Genomic DNA, 22,169 nt, shown 5'->3' on the forward strand with positions numbered 1-22,169 from the left:
GTGGGGGGCAGTTCTTGTTCTGTCTTGTGTCATGTCACTGGACTATGCTTCTGGTGCCAGTGGTTTAGTCTGGGGGTGGGGCCCAAGCCCAAAGTGGCTATGGATAGGCTGGACATCAAAATGACCAACCACCCATGATATGGGTCTGTAAGAGTCTGTCTAACAGAGATGCTCCATATTGGATAACGACAACGTCACCCAATCAGATTTTCTCTGGAGGGATGAATGTGAGATGCACACTGGGACGATGAAAGGCAGCCTCCACAGAGATGACAAGATGACAGATGATAACCACGGTATGTACCTGGATCTGTGTTTACTAAGTGCCAGGTGCCCGGCTGAATGCTTCTCAAATTTTAGATTATCTTTCAGCAGTCTTACAACATAGATACTATTAGCACCTCCACTTTACAGATAAGAAAACAGAGGCTTAAGCAAGTTAATCCATGTGCCACAGGTTACACAGCCATGGTAGGGAGGAGAGCCAAACCCAGGCAGCAGGACTGAAGATATTAGTCTATTTCTTTGAATAATAAACACTTTTTAAGTTTTAAAAAGATGAACAGGGCTTCCCTGGTGGCGCAGTGGTTGAGAGTCCGCCTGCCGATGCAGGGGACACGGGTTCGTGCCCCGGTCCGGGAAGATCCCACATGCTGCGGAGCGGCTGGGCCCGTGAGCCATGGCCGCTGAGCCTGCGCGTCCGGAGCGCTCCGCAACGGGAGCGGCCACAACAGTGAGAGGCCCGCCTACCGCAAAAAAAAAAAAAAAGATTAACACTTGGTTGCCAGGGGAAGGGGGTGGAGGGAGGAGGGATGAACAGGCAGAGCACAGAGGGTTTTAGGGCAGTGAAGCTACTCTGTATACTATAATGGTGGGTACATGTCATCATATATTTAACCAAACCCATGGGATATACAAAGCCAAGGATGAAGCCTAATGTGAACTGTGGACTTTGGGTGGTAATGATGTGTCAGTGTTGGTTCAGCGACTGTAACAAAGGCACCACTGTGAAGGGGGATGTGGATAATGGGGAAGCTGTGCATGTGCTGGGGCAGGGGGCATATGGGAAATCTCTGTATCTTCTGCTCAGTGTTGCTGTGCATCTAAAACTGTTCTAAAAAATAAAGTCTATTTTAAAAAGATAATAGAGTCACATGGTCCAAATGCTTTTTAAAAAAAGCATAAGAGTATTCAGTAAAATGTTTATCTCCCACTTCTGTTCTCCATCCGTCCAGTCCTACCCCACCCCAGTCTCTGAAACCACTATTATTTCTCATTTATCCTTCAAGAATTTTTTTCATGCAAAAAAAAAAAAAAAGAATTTCTTTATGCAAATGCAAGTATGTACATATATTTATATATAAACATTTATATTCTTATTTTACACAAAAGTAGGATTGCTGGGTCAAAGGGAATATACAAGTGCTACGTTGATAGCTGTTGCCAAGTTGCCCTTCGTAAGGGTGATGCCCTCTCAGGTATGGCTGCCGGGAGGGAAACTGGCCTCACTCTGTGCAGAGGGGGCCTGTCTTCTCAACCCTCTGTTAGACCAGAACCTCCTCCATGACTGGAATTCCAACGAGCCAGTGTCCTAGTTCTCCCTGTGTCCCTGGGTCACTGTGTGGCTGCCATGAAGGCGTCCCTGCTACCTCACTTCCCTGAGGATGGTAACGCTGAAGGCGGTAGTTCTCACAGTGTGGTCCTGAGACGGCAGCATGAGGACCACCTGGGAACTTGTTAGAAATGCACATTTTCAGGCCCTGCCCCAGACCTACTGAATCAGAAATTCTGGAAGGCAGGCATGTTCTAAACAAGCCCTCTGGGGGATTCTGATGCACGCTAAGGTTTGAGAACCACTGTCCTAAGGTAAATTAAGTCCCTTCCTTGTATCTTGAAACAACCTCAGAATCCAGCCGGTACCCGACGGTTAATCATCTTACTTGACTTCTCCAGAGCCTCTAGCTCACGACCGTGGCTACCTTCTTGAAATGTGCTACTCACTGGTTTCCATGAATCTTCTCTCGTGGTTTCCTCTCCACCTCTCTGACCTCCATCTTCAGCTTCCTTTGAGGGTCCTCTTTACCACCCACTACTTTAACGTTCTTAATGACTCACCGCTGTTCTCACTCTACACGTTTCCCCTGGGCAATTTCACCTGGTGTTAAGGGCCACCAGCATGTGCTGCTGACTCTCCAGTCTATATCCCCACACTCACCTCTCCCTCGGGCTTCGCGCTTCTTTAACCCTCTGCCTGTTGTGAATATCTCCACTTGGATGTCCCACAATCACCCCAACGTCAACGTTTCCAAAACTAAGCTCATTTTCTTCTCAAGACTCGTTCCTCCTCCAAAGTTGCCTATTTCAGGCAATTCCTTGACAACTTAAGTTGCTTGAGCCAGAAACCTTGGAGTCATTCTAGACTTTCCCCTTTTTTCACTCCTTTCATCCAATCGAGCACCAAGTCTTGTCTATTTAAAAATCTACTCCCTCTTCCCCATCCACCCTACTGCTCCACCTCTAATTCAGGCCTCCATTATCCATTATCTTTTGCCTGAACTGGTGCAGTATCTTTTGCCTTTGCTGGTCCTTTTGTCTCCAGTCAACCTGACCCAGCTTCCTCCATACCCAACACAGTTTTCTGCACCAGAAACTCCAATTCTGCACCCAGTTTTGACATGTGGCCTTTTCCCACACACCAAAAAATTCTCTGACACTAGCTGAATTCTGATACTATTTACTTGGAGGTAGCATCAGCTCCCACAGGTTAAGGGCTCAGTCCTATAAGGCTGTACCCCCCGCCCCGCCACTTCAGATGCCAATCAAAAGTCTAGGTTGTCACCTGTGCTTCTGACTGACTGGCTATAGACTGTAGGTTCCAATGACCCTCCTAAGGTTCAATTAATTTGCTAGAGCTGTTCACAGAACTCTGAAACATTTTACTTACTATAGTACTGGCTTATTGCCTAGAACTCAGGAACAGCCAGGAAGAAGAGATGCATAGGGAAAGGTATGGGCAAAGGGCACGGTGTGCCACTCTCTCCAAATCTCCATGTGTTCACCATCCTGGAAGCTCTCTGAACCCAACCATTTGGGGTTTGATGGAGGCTTCATTACAGAGTTATGATTGATTAAATCACTGGCCATTGGCAATGCGTTCAACTTCCAGCCCCTCTCCCCTCCCCAGAGGAACTGGGGACTGAAAGTTCCAATACTCTAATCACATGGTTGGTTCTCCTGGCAACCAGCCCCCATCCTAAGATACAGTCTAATAGTCACCTCATTAATACAACAGTAGACATGTTTATAACTCTCATCACTTAGGAAATTCCAAGGGTTTTAGGGGCTTTGTGCCAGGAATGGGGATGAACACCAACTACATACTTCTTATTATAAATCACAATATCACAATTTCCTATTGGTTCTGTTTCTCTGGGGTGCCTGACCACAAGGCACCTCCCTGGGTCTGGCCTCTTTTCCTACTCAGGTTCTTATTTGATCCCAGATAACAGGCTGCCTTAAAGAAAGAAAATTAAAAAAAAAAAAAAAGGCAAAATATTCATTTTTCACTGCTGTGAATTCACCAGAAACAGGAGGAGAACCTTGTAATGCTTAGGGATTCCAGCAACTACTTTACACTATCTTGTGTCTTCCAGTGAGAGGAAGGTTATCTTGATAGCATTTTGTTTCGTTGTTTGGTTGTTTTTATGGTGATGACTCTTTTCTTTCTCTCTTTATAAATTTTATTCAATAAATAAAAATTGTATATATTTAAGGGGTCCAACATGGTGATTTGATATACATAGTGAAATGACTACAGTGAAGTTAATTAACATACATCTCCTCACACAGTCACTGTTTTGTGTGTGTGATGAGTGTACCTGAAAAATATGAGATGCTTCAGGAATTTGGGTCTCATCCTTGCACAGGGGCCCTGTTCATCTCCTCTGTATTTTTCCAATTTTAGCAGATGTGCTGCCAAAGGGAGCATTTGATAGCATTCATTTTGGGTCGTATCTCTTCATTCTTTAGGATGTTTCTAGGATACAGAAACATCTGGGCTTGCAGAGCTGGAATTTTTCTTGAAAACTTTGATTTCTTTTTTTTTTTTTGCGGTACGCGGGCCTCTCACTGTCGTGGCCTCTCCCGTTGCGGAGCACAGGCTCTGGACACGCAGGCTCAGCAGCCATGGCTCACGGGCCCAGCTGCTCCACGGCATGTGGGATCTTCCCGGACCGGGGCACGAACCCGTGTCCCCTGCACTGGCAGGCAGACTCTCAACCACTGCGCCACCAGGGAAACCCGAAAACTTTGATTTTTTAAAAACATCAAGCCTGAGGACTTCCCTGGTGGTCCAGTGGTTAAGACCGCGCTTCCAATGCAGGGGACGTGCGTTCGATCCCCGGTCGGGGAAATAAGATCCCACATGGCCCATGGCACAACCAAAAAAATTAAAAGACCAAGCTGGGTTCATCTGTAATGACAGTTTGTCTTGTAACCTAACTGCCTTTATTTTATCAGTTGTGTAAGGATGCTCTTCATTTTGCTGTTTAGCAAGGTCAGATTGGGCAGCTTTTAGGTGCAAAATTGGCGCCTCGTTCTTGAAAATCGAAAGTAAAGCCTTGCTGACCACATTGAACGATGTGGGATTTGGGTTTTCATCGGCTGCTATTTCCCTGATGGACACATTGACTTACTCAATCCCAAATGCTTAGAGCAAAACTATCAGGTGTTAATTCTCTCCAGCAGCGTCTCCAGCAATATCCAGAGATGGGCTTTCATAGCTGGGCTGCTTAGGGTGAGTCTATTAATTGATTATAGGAGCTGTGTGAACTCCTCGGAGGAATATTTGCATTTCAGAGGCAGGGTTCAAGTTCAAGCCATCCTTCTCTTCCCTCGTCCTCTTCTCCAGACTGAAAAGGGGCTCTTTAAGGACAGGACCCCCTCTTGTTTATCTTTGCATTTCCCCAGCCCCTCATGAAAAGCCTGATGATCAAGAAATACCCATTAAATAGAATCAATGGAATCTGACCATCTGTATTCATTAGGACTCTTCACATTACAAACAACAATTCCATCTAAAGGCACTACTTAAATAATAAAGAGACTATTTTGGCTCACGTAACCGAACAGTGTGGGTAGATTTTTAAATCTGGCTTGATCTAGTCTTCAAATAACGTGACCAGGAACCTGGGTTTTCTCTTACCAACCTTCCTGGCTCTCCTTCCTTGATGCTAGCTCCATTCTCAGGCCTGCTCTCCCCCATGGTTTGCCAGATGGAAATAACCATCCCCCAGAGCTGGAGCCAGGCTCTTGCCTATCCAGCAGGTGAGTCTACTCAGGCAATTTCCACACAGGACGATGGAGGCTTGAGATTCTTGGAAGCTCCAGCAAACCTCTCTGGGTATCTTATTGCCTTTGGCTGGCAACTGCCCACACCTGAACCATGTACTATGGCCAAGAGGATGAGACCTCCTGACGGGATCCCACCCAGTGTGCTGAGAATGAAAGAGCAGTGAACCTCTAACAGAAAATTAAGATCATTTTGGTGGGAGAAGAGGGAATGGGTGTCAGGAAAACAACCAGAAACCCCCACCAGCTCCTCTGTGGGTGAAGGTGGCGGTCTGGAGCAGCAATTCCTTTGTGGATGCAGTTCACGCCTCTCTCGAAGGCTCTTTGGCCCCTTGACGCCGGAACAGCTTCAGGCAAGAGAGTCAGAGACCACATAGCCTTGGTGGGGATGAGGAAAGGCTTGACTTTCCACCTCTCACAGGTGCCCCCAATGCTTGCCAGGTTTCAGCAGCCTGTGAAGACTTCTCTTTGCCTTTCCCTCAACCACTAGACCCCTAATTCTGAGGCAGTTTGCATACCTCTGATGATATCTGCTGGCCTCAACTTCATGCACAGGGGGGAGTTTTTCTGTTCTTAGGAAAAGACCCATCAGTCTGAGTCTTGTAGACCTGGGACTCAATTTTATTTGCATAAGTGAGATAGTCATTGCTTTGAAAATTTCTGTAGCACTTCCCGAATAAACAAAGGTGCCATGCCTGCTCTGCTAAGCTTCACCCCTGTGACATGGGGATTGAGAGTGAGGCCTCTGACAGGGAAAGGCTGCCCCGAGTTAAAGGAGGCTAAAAAGACATGACAACCAAAGGCAATGCACGGACCAGGGGGGAAAAATACAGAGCTCAAAAGGACATTCATGAGGCAATTGACAAATCTGCATATGGACTGTAGATTAGATAATAGTATTGATTATTTTGACAATCGTACTCAGGTTACGTAAGAGAATGTCTTTGTTCGTAGGAAATACACGTGGAAGTCTTTAGGGGTAAAAGGAGCAGGATAGGATGTCTGTAACTTTCGAATTGTTCAGGAGGAAAAAAACATAAATATATACATATATAAAGAGCAAATGAATAATAATGCAAATGGGACAACATGCTAAAAATTGGGGAATCTAGGTAAAGGATTATGGAAGGTCTAACTGCCTGGGTTTGAATCCTGGCTCCACTGCTTGCTAGCTAGCTCTAAACCTCTCTAGGCCTCACTTTCCCCATCTGTGAAATGGAGGTAATAGTAGCAACTACTGCATAGGCTTTTTGGGAGAAATAAATGAAAGAATCCATAAAATGAGCTTAGCACAGGGTCTGGCTCATGGCAAGAGCCAAGAGTAATAAATGTTAGCTAGTTTTATTACTATTACTGTCCCACAGTTCTCCCAGTTGCTGGGATAAAGAGATATAAATAGAAACTATTCCCTCTAGGAGCATACATGGCAGGAGATGCCAGCCAGAGGGAGACTTTTCCCCCTCATATGGAATAGACTTGATCCAGTGTCACATTTTATATGCATATGGTGTTACCTATTATTATGTAATGAATACGTGTACCATATGGTAATATGCTTTAAGTATTTTTCTTCAACTTGCCCCTTTTACTCAACACAATGTCTTGGAGATCTTTCCATAATAATACCAATAATAATGAACATTTATTGAAGCTTACCATGTGCCAGGCATAGTTCTGGGCACTTTCCATGTATTATTTAATTCTCACAACAATCCCACAAAAGAGATTCTCTTGTAATTACCTTTTTTTTTTTGTAATCACCATTTTGTGGATTAAAAAAGTTGATGCTCAGAGAGGTTAAGTAACTTGCCCAAGGCCATACCAAAATTTGAACTCAGCCTGTCTCCAGAGCCCGTGGCCCTAATCACTATATTTTTCCACGCAGGTGTATACAAAGATCTATTTCACTGAAAGAAAGTGACAGGGAGTTGGGGGGAGCTACCTAGTATTTCATAAAATGGTTACACCCAAAACTCATTTAATCATTCTAACCCAACTGATAGACATTTAGGTTATTTCCCATATTTGCTATTTGAAATAGTGCTGCGATAAATATCATGGAACAAGCCTTCATAATATCCCTATGTGTCTGACACCAGAGAAGGAAGAAGTTAAAAATATTTGAGAGAGAAACAAAATAAAGCAACAAAATAAATAAGCAACAAAATAAGCAACAAAATAAAGTAGTATTAAACCAAAGTTATATTAAATTTTACAAGATAAATATTGATGAGCCCACAATGAAATGAATGAATGAATGAATGAATGAATGAATGAATGAATAGGAGAGAAGAGACAACTCTCCGGTGCAGAAGAATTCCAAATAACTTGAAATCCCACCAAATAAATGTGATGTGGTATCCAGGATGGGATCCTGGAACAGATAAGGAACATTAGGAAATTAAGGAAATATGAATAAACTGTGGACTTTAGTTAATAATAATAATGTATCAATATGGGTTCATTAATTGTAACAAATGTACCTGGTAAGAGGTTAATAATAAAGAAAACTGGGTGCAGAGCATATGGAAATTCTCTGTACTATCCTCTCAATTTTTCTGTAAATCTAGAATTATTTTTAAAAGATAGTCTATTTCAAAAAAAATTTTTAAAAATACAGGAGAGCGAGGGACAAAGTGTAGGTTTTGTAAGAGATGGGAGGGGAGGGGCTTCCCAGCCCAGCAGGGAATTATTTTATTTTTTACTTTTTAATTAATTTTTATTGAGGTATAGTTGCTTTACAATGCTGTGTTAGTTTCCACTAGTACAGAAAAGTGAGTCAGCTATACATATGCATATAACCCCTCTCTTTTTGAATTTCCTTCCCATTTAGGTCACCACAGAGCACTGAGTAAAGTTCCCTGAGCTATACAGTAGGTGCTCATCAGTTATCTATTTTATCTATTCCCCAGGAGGGGAATTAGCTTCAGACGGCAGGAGGAAAGGAGGCGCAGGTGGGTGCAGACAGACTTTTTTTTTTTTTTTTTTTTTTTAGACAGATATTTTTGTAGGCCTTCGGCAGGAAGTTGAGGGTTTCCACCTGATGGCCTCAGTTTTTCCTTTACGACACAAGAGGTGAGGGTGGGCTATCTGCTGAGAGAGGGCCTGTGGAAAAACTGTGGGTTGCAAGTGGCAAAAGTTTGGAGAGCCCGTGAGAGGAGTGCAAGAGGAAGCTGACCAGAGGCAGAAAAGAGCAATTTCCTCTCACGTCACAGATTTGTGTTGCCCCAAAAGGCAGAACCTTGGGCCGCAGGCCTAGAGGCCTAGCTGGACCGTCTCCTTGGAGTTCCACTACTTGACCAGCAGAGGGCGCCAAGACACCGCCCAACTTTTTCACACCCGGTCCTAGATCTCCCAATTTTCTCTCTGATTCCAAGAGTAAAACGTTCTTTTTGAGCCAGCCATATCTGAAGGACGATAAACTCTTTGAACTAGCCCAAAGGAACACCTTTGAAGAGCAAGAATTTAGCTATGTGTCTCAGAGCTAATGTCTTTTACTTGCCTCCTCCCTCCAGGAAGCGCCAGCAAAGCAGAGGACACGACCACCATTACTGAGGACCTACTGTGTGTCGTGTGATGTTCCAAGCGTGTCTCATTTAATCCTCACAAATCACCTCTGAGGTAGTGGTTATTATTATCCCATCTACAGAGGAATAAATGGAGTCTGAGAGAGGTAAAGGAGGTTATCTGAAGATCCTTCCTATGGAGTGTAGCCCTACTCCTGCTTCGTTTCAGTTAACAATCAACCAATTAACAATTTTTCAACAGGTGTGTGTGCTGGAAAGCTTGCCCTGGGAGATGCTCTGTGAGAAAAGGATCCTGCGTCAATAAATTTGGCAAAGCTGCAAACTCCTTCCATTTCTGTGAACTGGGCATAAAAATGGTCACAGCAAAGAGCTGTCCTGAAGCTAAGCTAGGCCTCTGCAGTGCCTGGAGAATGTCTGCTCCCTCTCCCCACTTCCCTGACCCACACCAAGCAGGTGGCTCTTTCCTTTATGGGGGAATGATACAGCTAAATTGTAGGAAAATTTTCATATCGACCCCCAAGAAGTAATTGAGGATGGAACAATAGACAGAACTGAAGCTTTGGAGTCAGGGCAAAGGAAGTCTCTGAGATTTCGTTTTCTCATCTGAAAAACAGGGCAACAGATACCAGAACCTGCAGGATGTCGTCAAGAATCAGTAAGCACGTGGAACCCCCAGCTCAGAGCCTGGCCCTGGGAGACCCTGGTGAGGGAGGCGCCAGGACCTGGGGACCATGAATTGTGGCAGGACGCGCACGGCCACCCTGCAGGATTTAGGCGGGTGGACCACCTGCCTCCTCGCCTAGCCCCTGGGTCCCCCCGTCGCCGCCCCCTCCACCCCTTCCTCACAGTACCTGCTCCCGGTCTCGTAGCTCGTAAATCTCCTTCACACAGAGGGCGATAAATTAGAGGGGTGTGAGAGACCCCCACACACACCTTCCTGCGCCCTCCCTCCCCCTTCTGGGGAGGACTGCGGGAGCAGGAAGCCCCTGGGACGGGGTGGGCGGGGTCACCCAGACCCGCCCACTTCGGCTTGTTAATTACAGACCCAGGGTCTGCAGGGCCTGATTTATGGCGGGGCGGGCTGAGTCCTGTGTCTGGGCAAGTCTAGGGGAGCCTGGAAGGGCGGGGGTGACAGGGGTGGGAGGGGTGGGAGGACAGGAGACCAGAGAGGATCCCGAATTCTGAGGGCCTTGTTGAAATGACAACGGTACTAAACTAATACATTTACATATAAATAAAATTTAAGCATAATAGCAATAGCTAATCAAATTAAACTGAAGCTTATGGAAATGGCTTTAAAAAGTATCTGTAGACTAAAGCAAAAGTGAGAATAGATGTGAAGGAGACGGTGAGAAAGTCTATCCTATGTGATTGAAGAACCATAAGAAAAGAAAAAAGAACGTGCAACAGAAGCAGTATTTGAAAAGACAAAGTGTGAGGAAATTTACCCATCTGAGAAGTATCAAACCACAAATTCAAGAAGCCCAACAAATCCTAGAAGATACATATTTTTTAAACCCACACACTTAAATGTGTCATAGTGAAATATCAGGAACCAAAAACAATGAAAAGATTTCAAAACCAATCTGGAAAAAAAATTACCGTCAAAGGAGCAACAGTTACTCTGAAGCTGACATCTCATCCATAGTAATGAAAGTAAGAAGACAACATCATAGTTTCAAAGTGACTTTAAAAAGCAGAACCGACAAGACTTGTATAGGAGAAATAAAGGCAAGTCATCACCAGTGGGCTTTCACTGGAGGAAATTCTGAAGGACATAATTCAGGCAGGGAAAAAAAAAGATTCCACATGGAATGTCTGAGATGCAGGAAGTAATGAAGAGCAAAGAAATTAGTAAATATATGAGCACATTTAAATGAACATTGATTGTATTAAAAAAAGATCTGTAAAATGCTATATGAAAAGTGTATTAATTAAGATGATATTAGGGGGACTTCCCTGGTGGTGCAGTGGTTAAGAATCCACCTGCCAACGCAGGGGACATGGGTTCGATCCCTAATCCGGGAAGATCCCACATGCCATAGAGCACCTAAGCCCATGCGCCACAACTACTGAGCCTGTGCTCTAGAGCCCGCGAGCCACAACTACTGAAGCCCGCATGCCTAGAGCCGGCACTCCGCAACAAGAGAAGCCACCGCAATGAGAAGCCCGCGCACCGCAACGAAGAGTAGCCTCCGCTCACCACAACTAGAGAAAGCCCACACACAGCAACAAAGACCCTACGCAGCCAAAAACAAAAAAAATTTTTTAAAAAGAAGGTATTAGGGACTTCCCTGGTGGTCCAGTGGTTAAGACTTCGCCTTCCAATGCAGGGGGTGCGGGTCTGATGCCTGGTTGGGGAGCTAAGATCCCACATGCCTCATGGCCAAAAAACCAAAACATAAAACAGAAGCAATAGTGTAACAAATTCAATAAAGACTTTAAAAATGGTCCACATCAAAAAAAAAAAAAACCTTAAAAAATGATGATATTAAATGCTGTAGGAGATAAATCCCCAAATCTCAAAGGCTTTAACATAAAAGTTTATTTCTCACTTGTGTAATCATTCACTGTGGGTGTTCCCGGTCAGGCAGTTTTCCTGGGCAGCTCTCCTCCAGGCGATGAAGGGCCTGGCTCCTTCTACCCTTTGGCTCTATCATCTTTAGCTTGCGGCTCCCATGGCTGCCCTGAGTCTTTGATCCAGGAGGAAGGGGAAGGAGTGTGGAGGCTGCACATGGGAAGTTATCATGGACAGGCCTGGCAGTGACACACATCACTCAAGCTCATATTAAGAGGAGAACTCAGTCAACTGCAGGAAAGGCTGGGAAATGGTATAACTGCTGTATTCATTATCTATTGCTATGTAACAAATTACCTCAAAACATATTGGCTTAAAACAACAATGAGCATTTATTACTTCACAGTTTCTATGGGTCAGGGTTTGAGAAGCGGCCTACCTGGGTGAGTCTCTTCCCCTTTTGTGCATGATGGAGTATGTACGTGATTCCTAGAACTCCTGCAGCCATTTTGCCACCATGAGGGAAGCCACCTTGAGAAACAAATATACATAGAAGAGATATGAAAAGAATCACAGAAGAATAATCATATGGATGATTAAATTAAACAAAGGGGTTCTAAAATTCCCATGGAAGTGTAAAGAGCCAAGAATACTCAAGAAAATTATGAAAATGAGCAATGAGGCCAAGGGATTGCCAGATCAGACAGGCATTAAACAGAGATGGCTGGAGGTGGCATTATAGAGATGTGGCATTATGAATCACTGGAGACAGAATAAACTATTCACCAAATGGAGGTGGAAAAATTGGCATTTGGTTTCCAATAAAAATTAAAATAAAAATCCAATAATAATGAAAGCAATCACAACGATAATGGCTACCATTTGTTGACAACCACAAAGTTTTAGAAATGTACATTTGATTTATTTATGTCTATTTTCACACCAACCCCACGAGGTAGGTATTATCATTTATTATTCCCACTTGACAGATGAGAAAATTGCATCTCAGGAAAGCAGACCACACAAGGCTCTCAGTCTCCTGGGCACTGAGTAGGAGCCCAGTTTCTCCTCCCCACAATAGCAGGACCCTGTCCCGAGAATTCCAGTTCAGGCCAGTGGTTGCCTCTCCCAGGAGACAGGAAGACAGAGCCCTCCCTCAACGCCAAGCCAGGCCCCAGGAACCAGAATTCCTCCTTCACCCCTGACTGACCCTGGGGCAGATCTATGGCTGATTAGACCCCAGCTAAAAGCACAGAGGCCTCTTTGTCATTGCTTTAATGAGAAGCCAATCACCAGGTCATTAGTGGGTGGAGGTGATGAGGAGTTTGGTACCGGGGTGGGAGGGAGGAGGGTGCTCTTGGCTTCTGGATGATTTACAGCTGCAGTGCCAGGCTGCCTGGGGAAGGGAGCAGAGCCGCAGGAGGATGAGAAAGTTAGAGCACCTCAGAGGAGCCAGGACCTCTTATGAGAGCATAGCACGCTGTTTTATTTAATCCTTGCAACTAATCTGATGAAGCAGTATTATTGCATATCCCCATTTCACAGATAAGGAAACTGAGGCTCAGAGAGGTTAATTAAGCATTTTACCCAAGGTTATACAGTTAATAAATGATGGTCTTATTCCAGAGCCCAAACATCCACTCTGTTGTTCACTGTTATAGGCACAGCAGAGGTGAGTGTAGGGGAAGGTCCAAGAAACATTCTAGCTTTAGACCAAGAAGGAGCAAGCAGTCAGGAGATGCCTGACTGAGCGATGTTACTTTGTGGGCCGGGAGTAGGGGCAGGGGAAAGGGATATTACATAAGCTTGGAAGAAAGTACCCCTGGGATGCTGAGTAAGTCTGCCAGAAACAGGATAAAAATAACACAATAACTAAATATTATGAAGTTTGCCAGGCGTTGCACCAAGGGCCTTCCGGTTGTGAGGCAGTTACCAATCCATTTTAGAGCTGAGGAAACTGAGGCTCAGAGAGGTTAAGTTACCTGCCCCAGGTCTCAAAGCTGGTAAATGGTAGGGTAGTACAGGGACTGATTTGGAAGTAAGAGAGCAGCAACAGGGCAGTTACTTCCTCTCTGCTCTAGAGTGTCAGGATTTGGGTCATAAATAACAAAACCCAACTTGGTTCACTTAAGAGGAAGAGGAAGTTGCTGGGCAGCTCTGAGATAGCTCACAGGATCGGTAGAAAATTGAATGGGATTAAGCTTGGGAAACTCGTTAGAATTATAGGAAACTGGGTGGCTGGAACCACAGCCCAGCCAGGAAGCTCCTGAGGATGCCCCCACAGGACACTGGAAGCTACTGGCCCAGTACAGGCAATTTCTCCCCAAGAGCCTGTTTCTCTGGGACACCTGCTCCGTATTCAAGTCAAGGAGTCAAGTACCTAGACTCCTGTCTGTCCTAGCTGCCAGGAGTCTTTCCCACCCAGAGCCCCACCATGGAGGCGTCCCTCCCCTAGACAGACAGACTATTAAAATGCTGCAAACAACAATGACAACAAAAAAACATTCACTGCAAGCCCCACGTGCCCCAGGTCTCCCAGCCCCTGGGAAGAAGTGACCAGAAGGCCATCAACTCTCTGTCCTTCCTGAGCCTCCTCCCACATCCAGAGTAGGACTCTGCATTTCAGAGAGCCCATCACTAGGGGCTGCCCAGAAATCTCAGGCCTCAGATTCTTGAAGGAGGATATGGAGATGGTAACACTTTCCTTTTCATCATCTGCTACCTCCAGCTGGCCACCCCCATGTGCCAGTTCTACTTTCCACACAGGTGTGGACTCCAGCCCACCTCTCTCACAACCACCTGCATAACTCAGGGCACTCCGCTCTCACCTGGATCTTTACAGTATCTTAACTGGAGTTTGCCTTAGATCCCTTCTCCACACTGTTTGAAGGAGCTCTAGCTACCATCCAAACATGACTGTGTCGTTCCTTAACTTAATATCCTTCTGTGGTACCCAGTTATCTACAGGATGAAATCCAAGCTTTTGGGCATGATGCCTAGTAAACCCCCAGCTTCATCTCCCATCACCCCCTGCTTTCTCATATCATGGTTTGGCCAATTTACTGTATTTTCCTCATCATACTATGATGGCTTATGGAATACTCATCCAGCAGTCAGAGAAAGAGAAAGCTAATGGGTTTTCTTTTGTATTTAAGACTCATGAAGTGAGGGGATGGAATTATTTAATGGCTTCCCATCTCTTGCCAAGTAAAAGTGCAAGATATTGCAGTAGACTGTGCAACCATGTCACCAGCTGGAGCTCACCTCTTGCTCCGCCCCAGCCCCACTGGCCACCTTGCTGCCCCTGGAACTTTTAGACAAGCTCCTGCCTCAGGGCCTTTGCACATGCTGTTCCTGCTGCCTGGAAGCTCTTCCTCAAGATAGCCACAAAAATACCTTGTCTCATTCAAGTCCTTACTCAGATGTCACCTTCTCAGGTGGGCTTTCCCTGACCCCTCCCACCCCCACATTCTCCACTTTCTATCTTTTCTGATTTTATCTTTTCTGTACCATTTATCACTTTCTAATATATTCTAATAGTACTTATTTACTACATAAATTACTTATTTTCCTTATTATTTGCTCTCTGCACTTGAATATGACTTCCGTGAGGCCAGCTTTTTGCCTGTTTAATTCACTACTCTGCACCAGTAACTAGAACAGGAAGCAGTCATCACATTTTTGTTGAATGAAGGCACAGAGCCTGAAACTGAGCCCAGAACTGCCAGATTCCACATTTCCCCCACGCCAAGTTTCTCTCTAAGTTGAACGCTGAGGATCCCGGTCTGGGAGAGAAGGGAGGCTGTGGGCCTTTCTGGAGGCCAGCTCTCCGGAGATGACGGGGTTCTCAGGACGCCCTGGACTCGGTTTCTCTGGAAGGCCCGTCCCTGGATCTCGGCTTTCTCTCCAAGGTGGGAGTTCTGTCTTCCCTCGGGGGAGCGACGCCGGAACTTCCCGGGGAAGAGCAGGAATTTCTGAAATCCAAGCCCCGCCGAGAGGTAATAGGTACCTTCGCGGCCGTCAGCGGAATCTCCCGGCCCTAAATCACGAGCGCGGCCCCTCCTCCCTGCGCCCGCCTCCTGGCGGCCCGGCCGGGAGAAGTGGCGCTCCCCGCGGGGGCGGATTCCAGCCGCGCGGCGGGAGGGACGGGCCGCCGCTGCAGATGCCGCGGAAATGCCTGCCCCGCCGCCGGCCTTTGAAGTCGGCCCAACCCCGCTCGAGGCCCCCGCGAGCTGCACGCCCCGGGGGTCGCAGCCGGGGATCACACGGGTCCCCTCGGATTCCAGGGATTCGTGGGAAGGGGGCCGAGTGGGGCGGGGGCGCTTTGGCAATTATCAAATAATTTGGCAATAACAGCTTTGGCAATTATCAAATTCCCCCCAGGTGACTGGGGGTGGGGTGGGGAATTCTATGGCATTTCTTTTTGGCTGCAAGGTTTACTTCCTTCTATTTTAATATGGAGCTATATACTTTTTTTTTTTTTGCCACACCGCATGGCATGTGGGATCTTAGTTCCCTGACCAGGGATTGAACCCATGCCCCCTGCAGTGGAAGCGCGGAGTCCTAACCACTGGACTGCCAGGGAAGTCCCATGGAGCTTCTATATACTTAATATACGTGTTCATGGCTGTCAACACACATGACAGCCTATAGCACTGGGCCTGGTATTTAGTACATGTTCAATAACTGTTTACCAGATTTGAATATAGAGCTTGTTTGATCAGACCAGTGTGGAGTTTCCAGAGTTTCGTGAATATCTTTTTTTTTTTTTTTTTTTTTGGCTGCGTTGGGTCTTTGTTGCTACACGCGGGCTTTCTCTAGCAGTGGCAAACAGGGGCTACTCTTCATTGCGGTGCGCGGGCTTCTCATTGTGGTGGCTTCTCTTGTTGCAGAGCACAGACTCTAGGAGGGTGGGCTTCAGTAGCTGTGGGGCACGGGCTCAGTAGTTGTGGCTCGTGGGCTCTAGAGCACAGACTCAGTAGTTGTGACACACGGGCTTAGTTGCTCCGTGGCATGTGGGATCTTCCCGGACCAGGGCTCGAACCCGTGTCCCCTGCATTGGCAGGCGGATTCTTAACCACTGTGCCACCAGGGAAGCCCTCGTGAATATCTTAATATCAGGGATGGCACCATTTATTCAATATTCAGCAAATATCTCCTTGCATCCACTATGTACCAGGCACTGTGCTAGGTACTGGGAATATAGAAGCGACCTGGATGTGGATCCAGCATGAACATAGAAGTATTGAATACGATATGTAGATAACCAACAAGGACCTACTGTATAGCACAGGGAACTATACTCAATATTTTGTAATAACCTATAAAAGAATCTGAAAAGAATATATATATATTCTTATATATATATATATATTCATACATGTACATACATATATATATCTGAATCACTGTGCTGTACACCTAACACAACACTGTAAATCAACTACACTTCAATTTTTAAAAAAAGACATATAAATACATGGGAAAAGAAGCATAATATGATCTGCTACATGCTAAGGTGGGGTAAAGCACAGAAGGGGAGGGTTCGGGGCTGGCTTCACAGATGAAATGTTGGCAAGCAGCCGGGGCTGGTGACCCACTGCAGGCCACTGAACTCAATCCACATCTCCAGCAGGCAGAGGCCTAAGGCCTTTCCAACACGTGCGTGCAGGTGGCTGCAGGCTGATCCCGAGTCCCCTCAGGCTAGTCCTGGCTTACAGGGCCCTGGCTTACCTGCAGTGGAGGGTCAGGTTGGCAAGTGGGCACTGGCCTGTCACTTCTGCTCTCTGAGGCTCCCCCTGGGGTCCAGCAGCCGTCAGTTCAGCTGGGGACAGAGTTAGAATTAGCCAAGGAAATCCCAGGTAGCGAATCTCCGTCCCAGGAGGCAGGCAGTTGGGCTGCTTCGGACTGCTCCTAGCTTCCAGCGCAGATTCTCTATATTTTTCCTGCTGGTCTGTCTCCATTTGGAGGACCCTCCTTCCCCCCCCCCACCTTCCCAGTCTTCTCTACAGCAGCCAAGCTTTTTATTTTCACACGCAGTTGAAACTATTTGACTATCTCGATGACTGTTGTTTCAAAGGGCAGATGCAAGGCCTCTATTACCTACAGGTGGTCGGTGGAGGCTGTCCGCACTGGGGGTGGAGAAGTGCTCACTGAGCCCAGAACGCAGGCCCAGCACAGAGGGGTTAGGAGCTCTGTGCTGTGTTAGGGGTTAGGTCTTCAAATAGGAGCCACGCTACCTGATTTGAAATCCTGGCTCAGCAACAGTTCAGCCCTCTGACTTGGCGCAGATTACTTAACTCTCTCAGTCTCAAGTTTCCAGTCTGTAAAATGGGTATTATAAAAATAGAGCCTTCCCTATAGGATTGCTGTGAGGCTCAGGCTCAGGGTAGAATCCTGCTTGAGGCCTGCATTTCTGTATGATTGTGTGTCTGTGGTTTCTAGGGACGGTGGGAAACGGCTTGAGAGGTGAAAACATCCAGCTGTAGCTGCTTCCATTCACTTTTAAATTTCACAGACATTGCAGATTTGGGGACTAGAGCCCTAGAAATACAGTGTCCTTAGGGTGCTTACAGTCTAGTAGGCAAGGCAGAAAATAAAACCAAAGAACAGCCCTATTCTTTTTCTCCATAGAGCAATTCACAGTTTGAAGTAATGGGGTTGTTAGTCTGCTGTTTGGCGAGATGGATGTGAACTCCATATCCATCCCAGCTGATCACACAGTCTTGGCATTTTGGAGGCATTTGGATTGTGGCTGGGAATGATATTGACCTTGGTGCTCCATACAACTTACTTGTGGATGCTGGAAATTCCATTGCGGGGGGAGTCTTTCTCTAGGACTAAGCATTATTCTTTTTCTGATACCCTGTGTAAAATTAAAAAATCCGTGGGGTGGGGGGTGGTGAGTGGGTTCACTGAGTTCATAACATGGCAGTGCTGTGTCTTTTTTTGTTTGTTTTTAACATCTTTATCGGAGTGTAACTGCTTTACAATGGTGTGTTAGTTTCTGCTTTATAACAAAGTGAATCAGTTATACATAAACATATGTCCTCATATCTCTTCCCTCTTGCATCTCCCTCCCACCCTCCCTATCCCACCCCTCTAGGTGGTCACAAAGCACCGAGCTGATCTCCCTGTGCTATGCGGCTGCTTCCCACTAGCTCTCTAGTTTACGTTTGGTAGTGTATGTATGTCTATGCCACTCTCTCACTTCGTCCCAGCTTACCCTTCCACCTCCCCACAGTGCTGTGTCTTGAGCTGCTCAAGGACTCTGGACTCCAAAAGATGCCCTGATGGGTACCACAAGGGGAGCCAGGGGGCCACCAGACAATCACCATCACCCTCTGAGTCAGCACTCAGCCCAGCTCTGCCTGCGGAAGAGGGAGGTAAAGAGAGATAGGAGGTGAGTTAAGGCCCAAGCAAAATCCAAATTCAGAATCACAGCCAGCCTCACTCTGGGAGCTGAGAAAGCCAGAAGTTCCCGGTCCATCTCATCTGCAGGCCCTGCTCTAGCTGATCTGCTCCTCCCTTATCGGTCCCGCTGGAACAGTCATGCTTTCCTCTGTGACAGCCCCGTGGTTGCCCACAGGACTTGACAAAACTTTCAAGGTTCTTTAAACACACTCAGCTACAAAACTGGGGCCCTTCTGTGCACCTATCAGCTCTCCTGCCCGGAGGCCAAATGTGGCACTCTTTTTGGGGTCGGGAGGAAGAAGGTGGAACCTAGCCACGCCAGAGAGGCCCTGGAGTGAAGCAGGGCAACCTCTCCCCGCGGCTGGAGCACTGCCCTGGGCGTGGCCCGGCTGCCCATCTGATCCCTTCCTACAAGAATCTGCATGCGTCCTCCCTTCCTTGCTTCCTTCCTCTGGGTTCCTCCCTCACCAACCTACCTGGAGGCAGGTAATAAAGCAGGAGGAGGGAGATGGATGGATGGGGAGGGCGGAGAGCCACGTGGTGCCATAAAGCCCAGCCAGAGGGCCTGTCCCGGGAGTGTCCAGACTGCAGGAGTCAACGCTCGGAAGGTGGACTGTCAGGCTTGTGAGCCGGAGCCGGGGCGCCAAGGCCCGGGAGGCGGCCATGCACCGAGGCGCGCCGGGACCAGGCCTCAGGGGCCTGAAGGGGGACGAAGGCTCTGCCCAGGACTTGGGGAGCTCTTGCCTGGAGGCCGGGAAGGATTTTGGGGTGCTGAGAGAGAACAGCAGTCCCCGCGACCTGGGCGAGGCAGAGGAGGTGGTGGGCAGCAGAAAGCGCAGCCGGCCGGTGCGGTCGAAAGCGCGGCGCATGGCGGCCAACGTGCGAGAGCGCAAGCGCATCCTGGACTACAACGAGGCCTTCAACGCGCTGCGCCGCGCGCTGCGGCACGACCTGGGCGGCAAGAGGCTCTCCAAGATCGCCACGCTGCGCAGGGCCATCCACCGCATCTCGGCGCTCTCCCTCGTGCTGCGCGCCAGCCCCGCGCCCCGCTGGCCCTGCGGGCACCTGGAGTGCTACGGCCAGGCCGCGCGCGCTGGGGACGCGGCGGACGCGGGCTCCAGCCCGCCGCAGCCTGCGCCGCTGCCCGCCGGGCCCTTCGCGCCGCGCTGCGCCTCGTGCTTCCTGCACACGCCCCTGGGACAGGCCAGGGCGGTGGCGGAGGCGCGGGGCGTGGCCCAGGCCTCCGCGGGAAGCTGGCGCCGAAGTCTCGGGGCTCCCTCTGCCTGGCCGCGGGACCACCTGCGAGCGGGCCCCGGGCTGGGCTACCAGCACTCCTGACCCGGCGCCGAGAGCACCCGCGGGCCTGGAGGAAGGCCGGCCTGGGAGGAGCCAATGACCTGATGACTACAGAAGGGAAGATTATAAAATCATCCTGGGCATAGCTGAATGGGCTGAGGCCAGAGGGGGAAAGGAGGCGCTTTGCCAGTGGGAAGGAACTCTGGAGCCCGGGGCTGCACCCCTTAACCCCCCCCCCCCCCCAATCCCAGCCAGGGTTGGCAGCTCCAAAAGGAGCAGGATCCTGCTGGGTTCTTAACCTTTGGACTCGATGAACTCTTCTTGGAAAGTGACTTTTGCATCCCTGTGCCTCTAAGTCCTGCTGTTTGTTAGGAGAATGGGGACTTTTGGACAGGGGGGTGATGGTATGTGGGAGTGTGGGTGGCAGCTGGTGTGGTCTGACGGCACAGTGTGGGGTCCCCTCCCCCTGCCTGTGCTGAGGCCCCAAGTCTGTGATCCGGGAGAGGCCATCAGGAGCAGCTAAATAAAAAGGAGAAGCTATGGTCTCTGTCTGCTACCAGGACTCTATTGGGCCCAGTAGCCCAGGGTGGCAAGAAGGCCTGAGGGGCTTGAGGCCTGGAGGCTCACCCTGGAATGTTGGGCCCTGGACTGAGTGAGGCCCACAGGTAGGTACTTGAAGACACTGGTTCCTGGTGAGACCCCAGGTGTGACGGAGCATTGTGAGGGGCACTGCGGGAGAAGACATTATCTGGAGACAGGAGGCGGGACTGGGAGGCTAAGGATGTGGTCAGCCTCCTCTCTGGCCCCCCGGCAGAGCTGCTGTCTGCAGTGAGCCACAGAGATGGTGGCAATGAGGGCGGAGTCTGGGCCAGTCTCAGGGAAGGAAGCTGAGGCCAGGGCCAAGGATTGGGGGGTAAGTCCTGCCTGTACCCCAAGCTATGGGCGGATGGAGCTCCCAGGGAAGAGTGGGCCAGTGCAGCCAGGGCCTCTGTGATGAGGGGCAGACTTGGAATCCAGGAAGATGGGCCTCGGGCCAAGGCTGCTGAGGAAGTGGGCGGGACAGCCAGCCCCCCCAGAGAAGTCTGGAGAGCTGCTCTGCATCTAAGGTGAGCACTCCGGGCTCGTGTCCGGTCTCACTTGGGCTGACCCGGCTGATGTTGCAGGTGCTGCTTGCTGGGGTGAGGACCCAGGTGTGCCAGGGGAGGCCTGAGGGCTTTCTGGTCTCCTTGGAGAGCTGGGCTCTTGCCAGCTTGGGGTGGGGGGAGTTATGCAGCTCAGAATGGGGGACCCCACAGAAGCTGGAGAGATGCCTATAGTCACCCAGGGAGGAGTGAAGTGTCCCCAGAACAGCTGAGATGAGGCTCACCGTCCTGATTACAGGTGTCTTTGCTTTCTGCAAGTGAGACACTGGCTGGCACACTTGGCATCAGGTCCACAGGCCTCAGGGCTCCAAATTTCACAGGGCAGGTAGATACAGATCACGGGAAGGCTTTGACTCTGGGGCAGAGGGGTCTTGGGGCCTAGCTAGGAGCAAAATGTGGGACTCTGGCCCCAGGCCTGCCCGCTGAGCCTGCCCTATAAGGGAGAGGCAGTGTCACAGTCTAAGAGCGGAAAGGAAAGAGCCAGACCGGCCTGGGAGCCAATCTCTGTTCTGCCACTGACTACATGTGTGACCACTTAACCTCTCTAAGCCTCTAGTGCCTCACCTCTGACACAGATGATTCCACCTCAGGGTGGCTGTGAGCATTAACATTCGTTCTAAGGTACAGTTTCTGGCAATGAGAAGGTGTTCAACAACTTAGTACTGTTTGCATATTATAATTTTATGACAGACCAGCCTGGACAATGCTTCCACCTTGCTTCCGCCTCAGGTTTCTATTCTCTGGAAACATAATAAAATGACCATCAAGTCCCGCTTTCCAAAGTTCCAGGATGGAAAGAAACGACGTTCTTCCCCGTCGAGGGCGCCCCCAGGGCTTTGAGCCTAGGTACTTCCATCCGTACAATGGGCTGAAATAAGTACTTACATCATAGACTGTTGTGCAGACTAAAGGAGAGAATGCATT

The 22,169-nt window shown here is 48.4% G+C and overlaps 1 protein-coding gene and 1 non-coding gene across 3 annotated transcripts; one reads left to right on the forward strand and one right to left on the reverse strand.

The window, feature by feature from the left end:
- Positions 1–3,881: 3,881 nt before the first annotated feature.
- Positions 3,882–3,988, reverse strand: LOC137213702 (U6 spliceosomal RNA). Its single transcript, XR_010938325.1, has one exon. It is a non-coding gene; the product is annotated as a U6 spliceosomal RNA (small nuclear RNA).
- An 11,090-nt stretch (positions 3,989–15,078) lies between these two features.
- BHLHA9 (basic helix-loop-helix family member a9) lies at positions 15,079–20,645 on the forward strand. 2 transcript variants are annotated; one of them, XM_067714207.1, is made up of 2 exons: positions 15,079–15,392; positions 18,500–20,645. In XM_067714207.1, the coding sequence occupies exon 2, from the start codon at positions 19,471–19,473 to the stop codon at positions 20,143–20,145; it is 675 nt and encodes a 224-aa protein (XP_067570308.1). In that variant the 5' UTR covers positions 15,079–15,392; positions 18,500–19,470; the 3' UTR covers positions 20,146–20,645. The 2 variants fall into 2 exon arrangements, with proteins under 2 accessions (XP_067570308.1, XP_067570309.1); XM_067714208.1 differs by having other exon boundaries at positions 18,638–20,645.
- The last annotated feature ends 1,524 nt before the right edge of the window (positions 20,646–22,169 follow it).

Source organism: Pseudorca crassidens, chromosome 19 (assembly GCF_039906515.1).
Source record: "Pseudorca crassidens isolate mPseCra1 chromosome 19, mPseCra1.hap1, whole genome shotgun sequence".
Lineage (NCBI taxonomy): Eukaryota > Metazoa > Chordata > Mammalia > Artiodactyla > Delphinidae > Pseudorca > Pseudorca crassidens.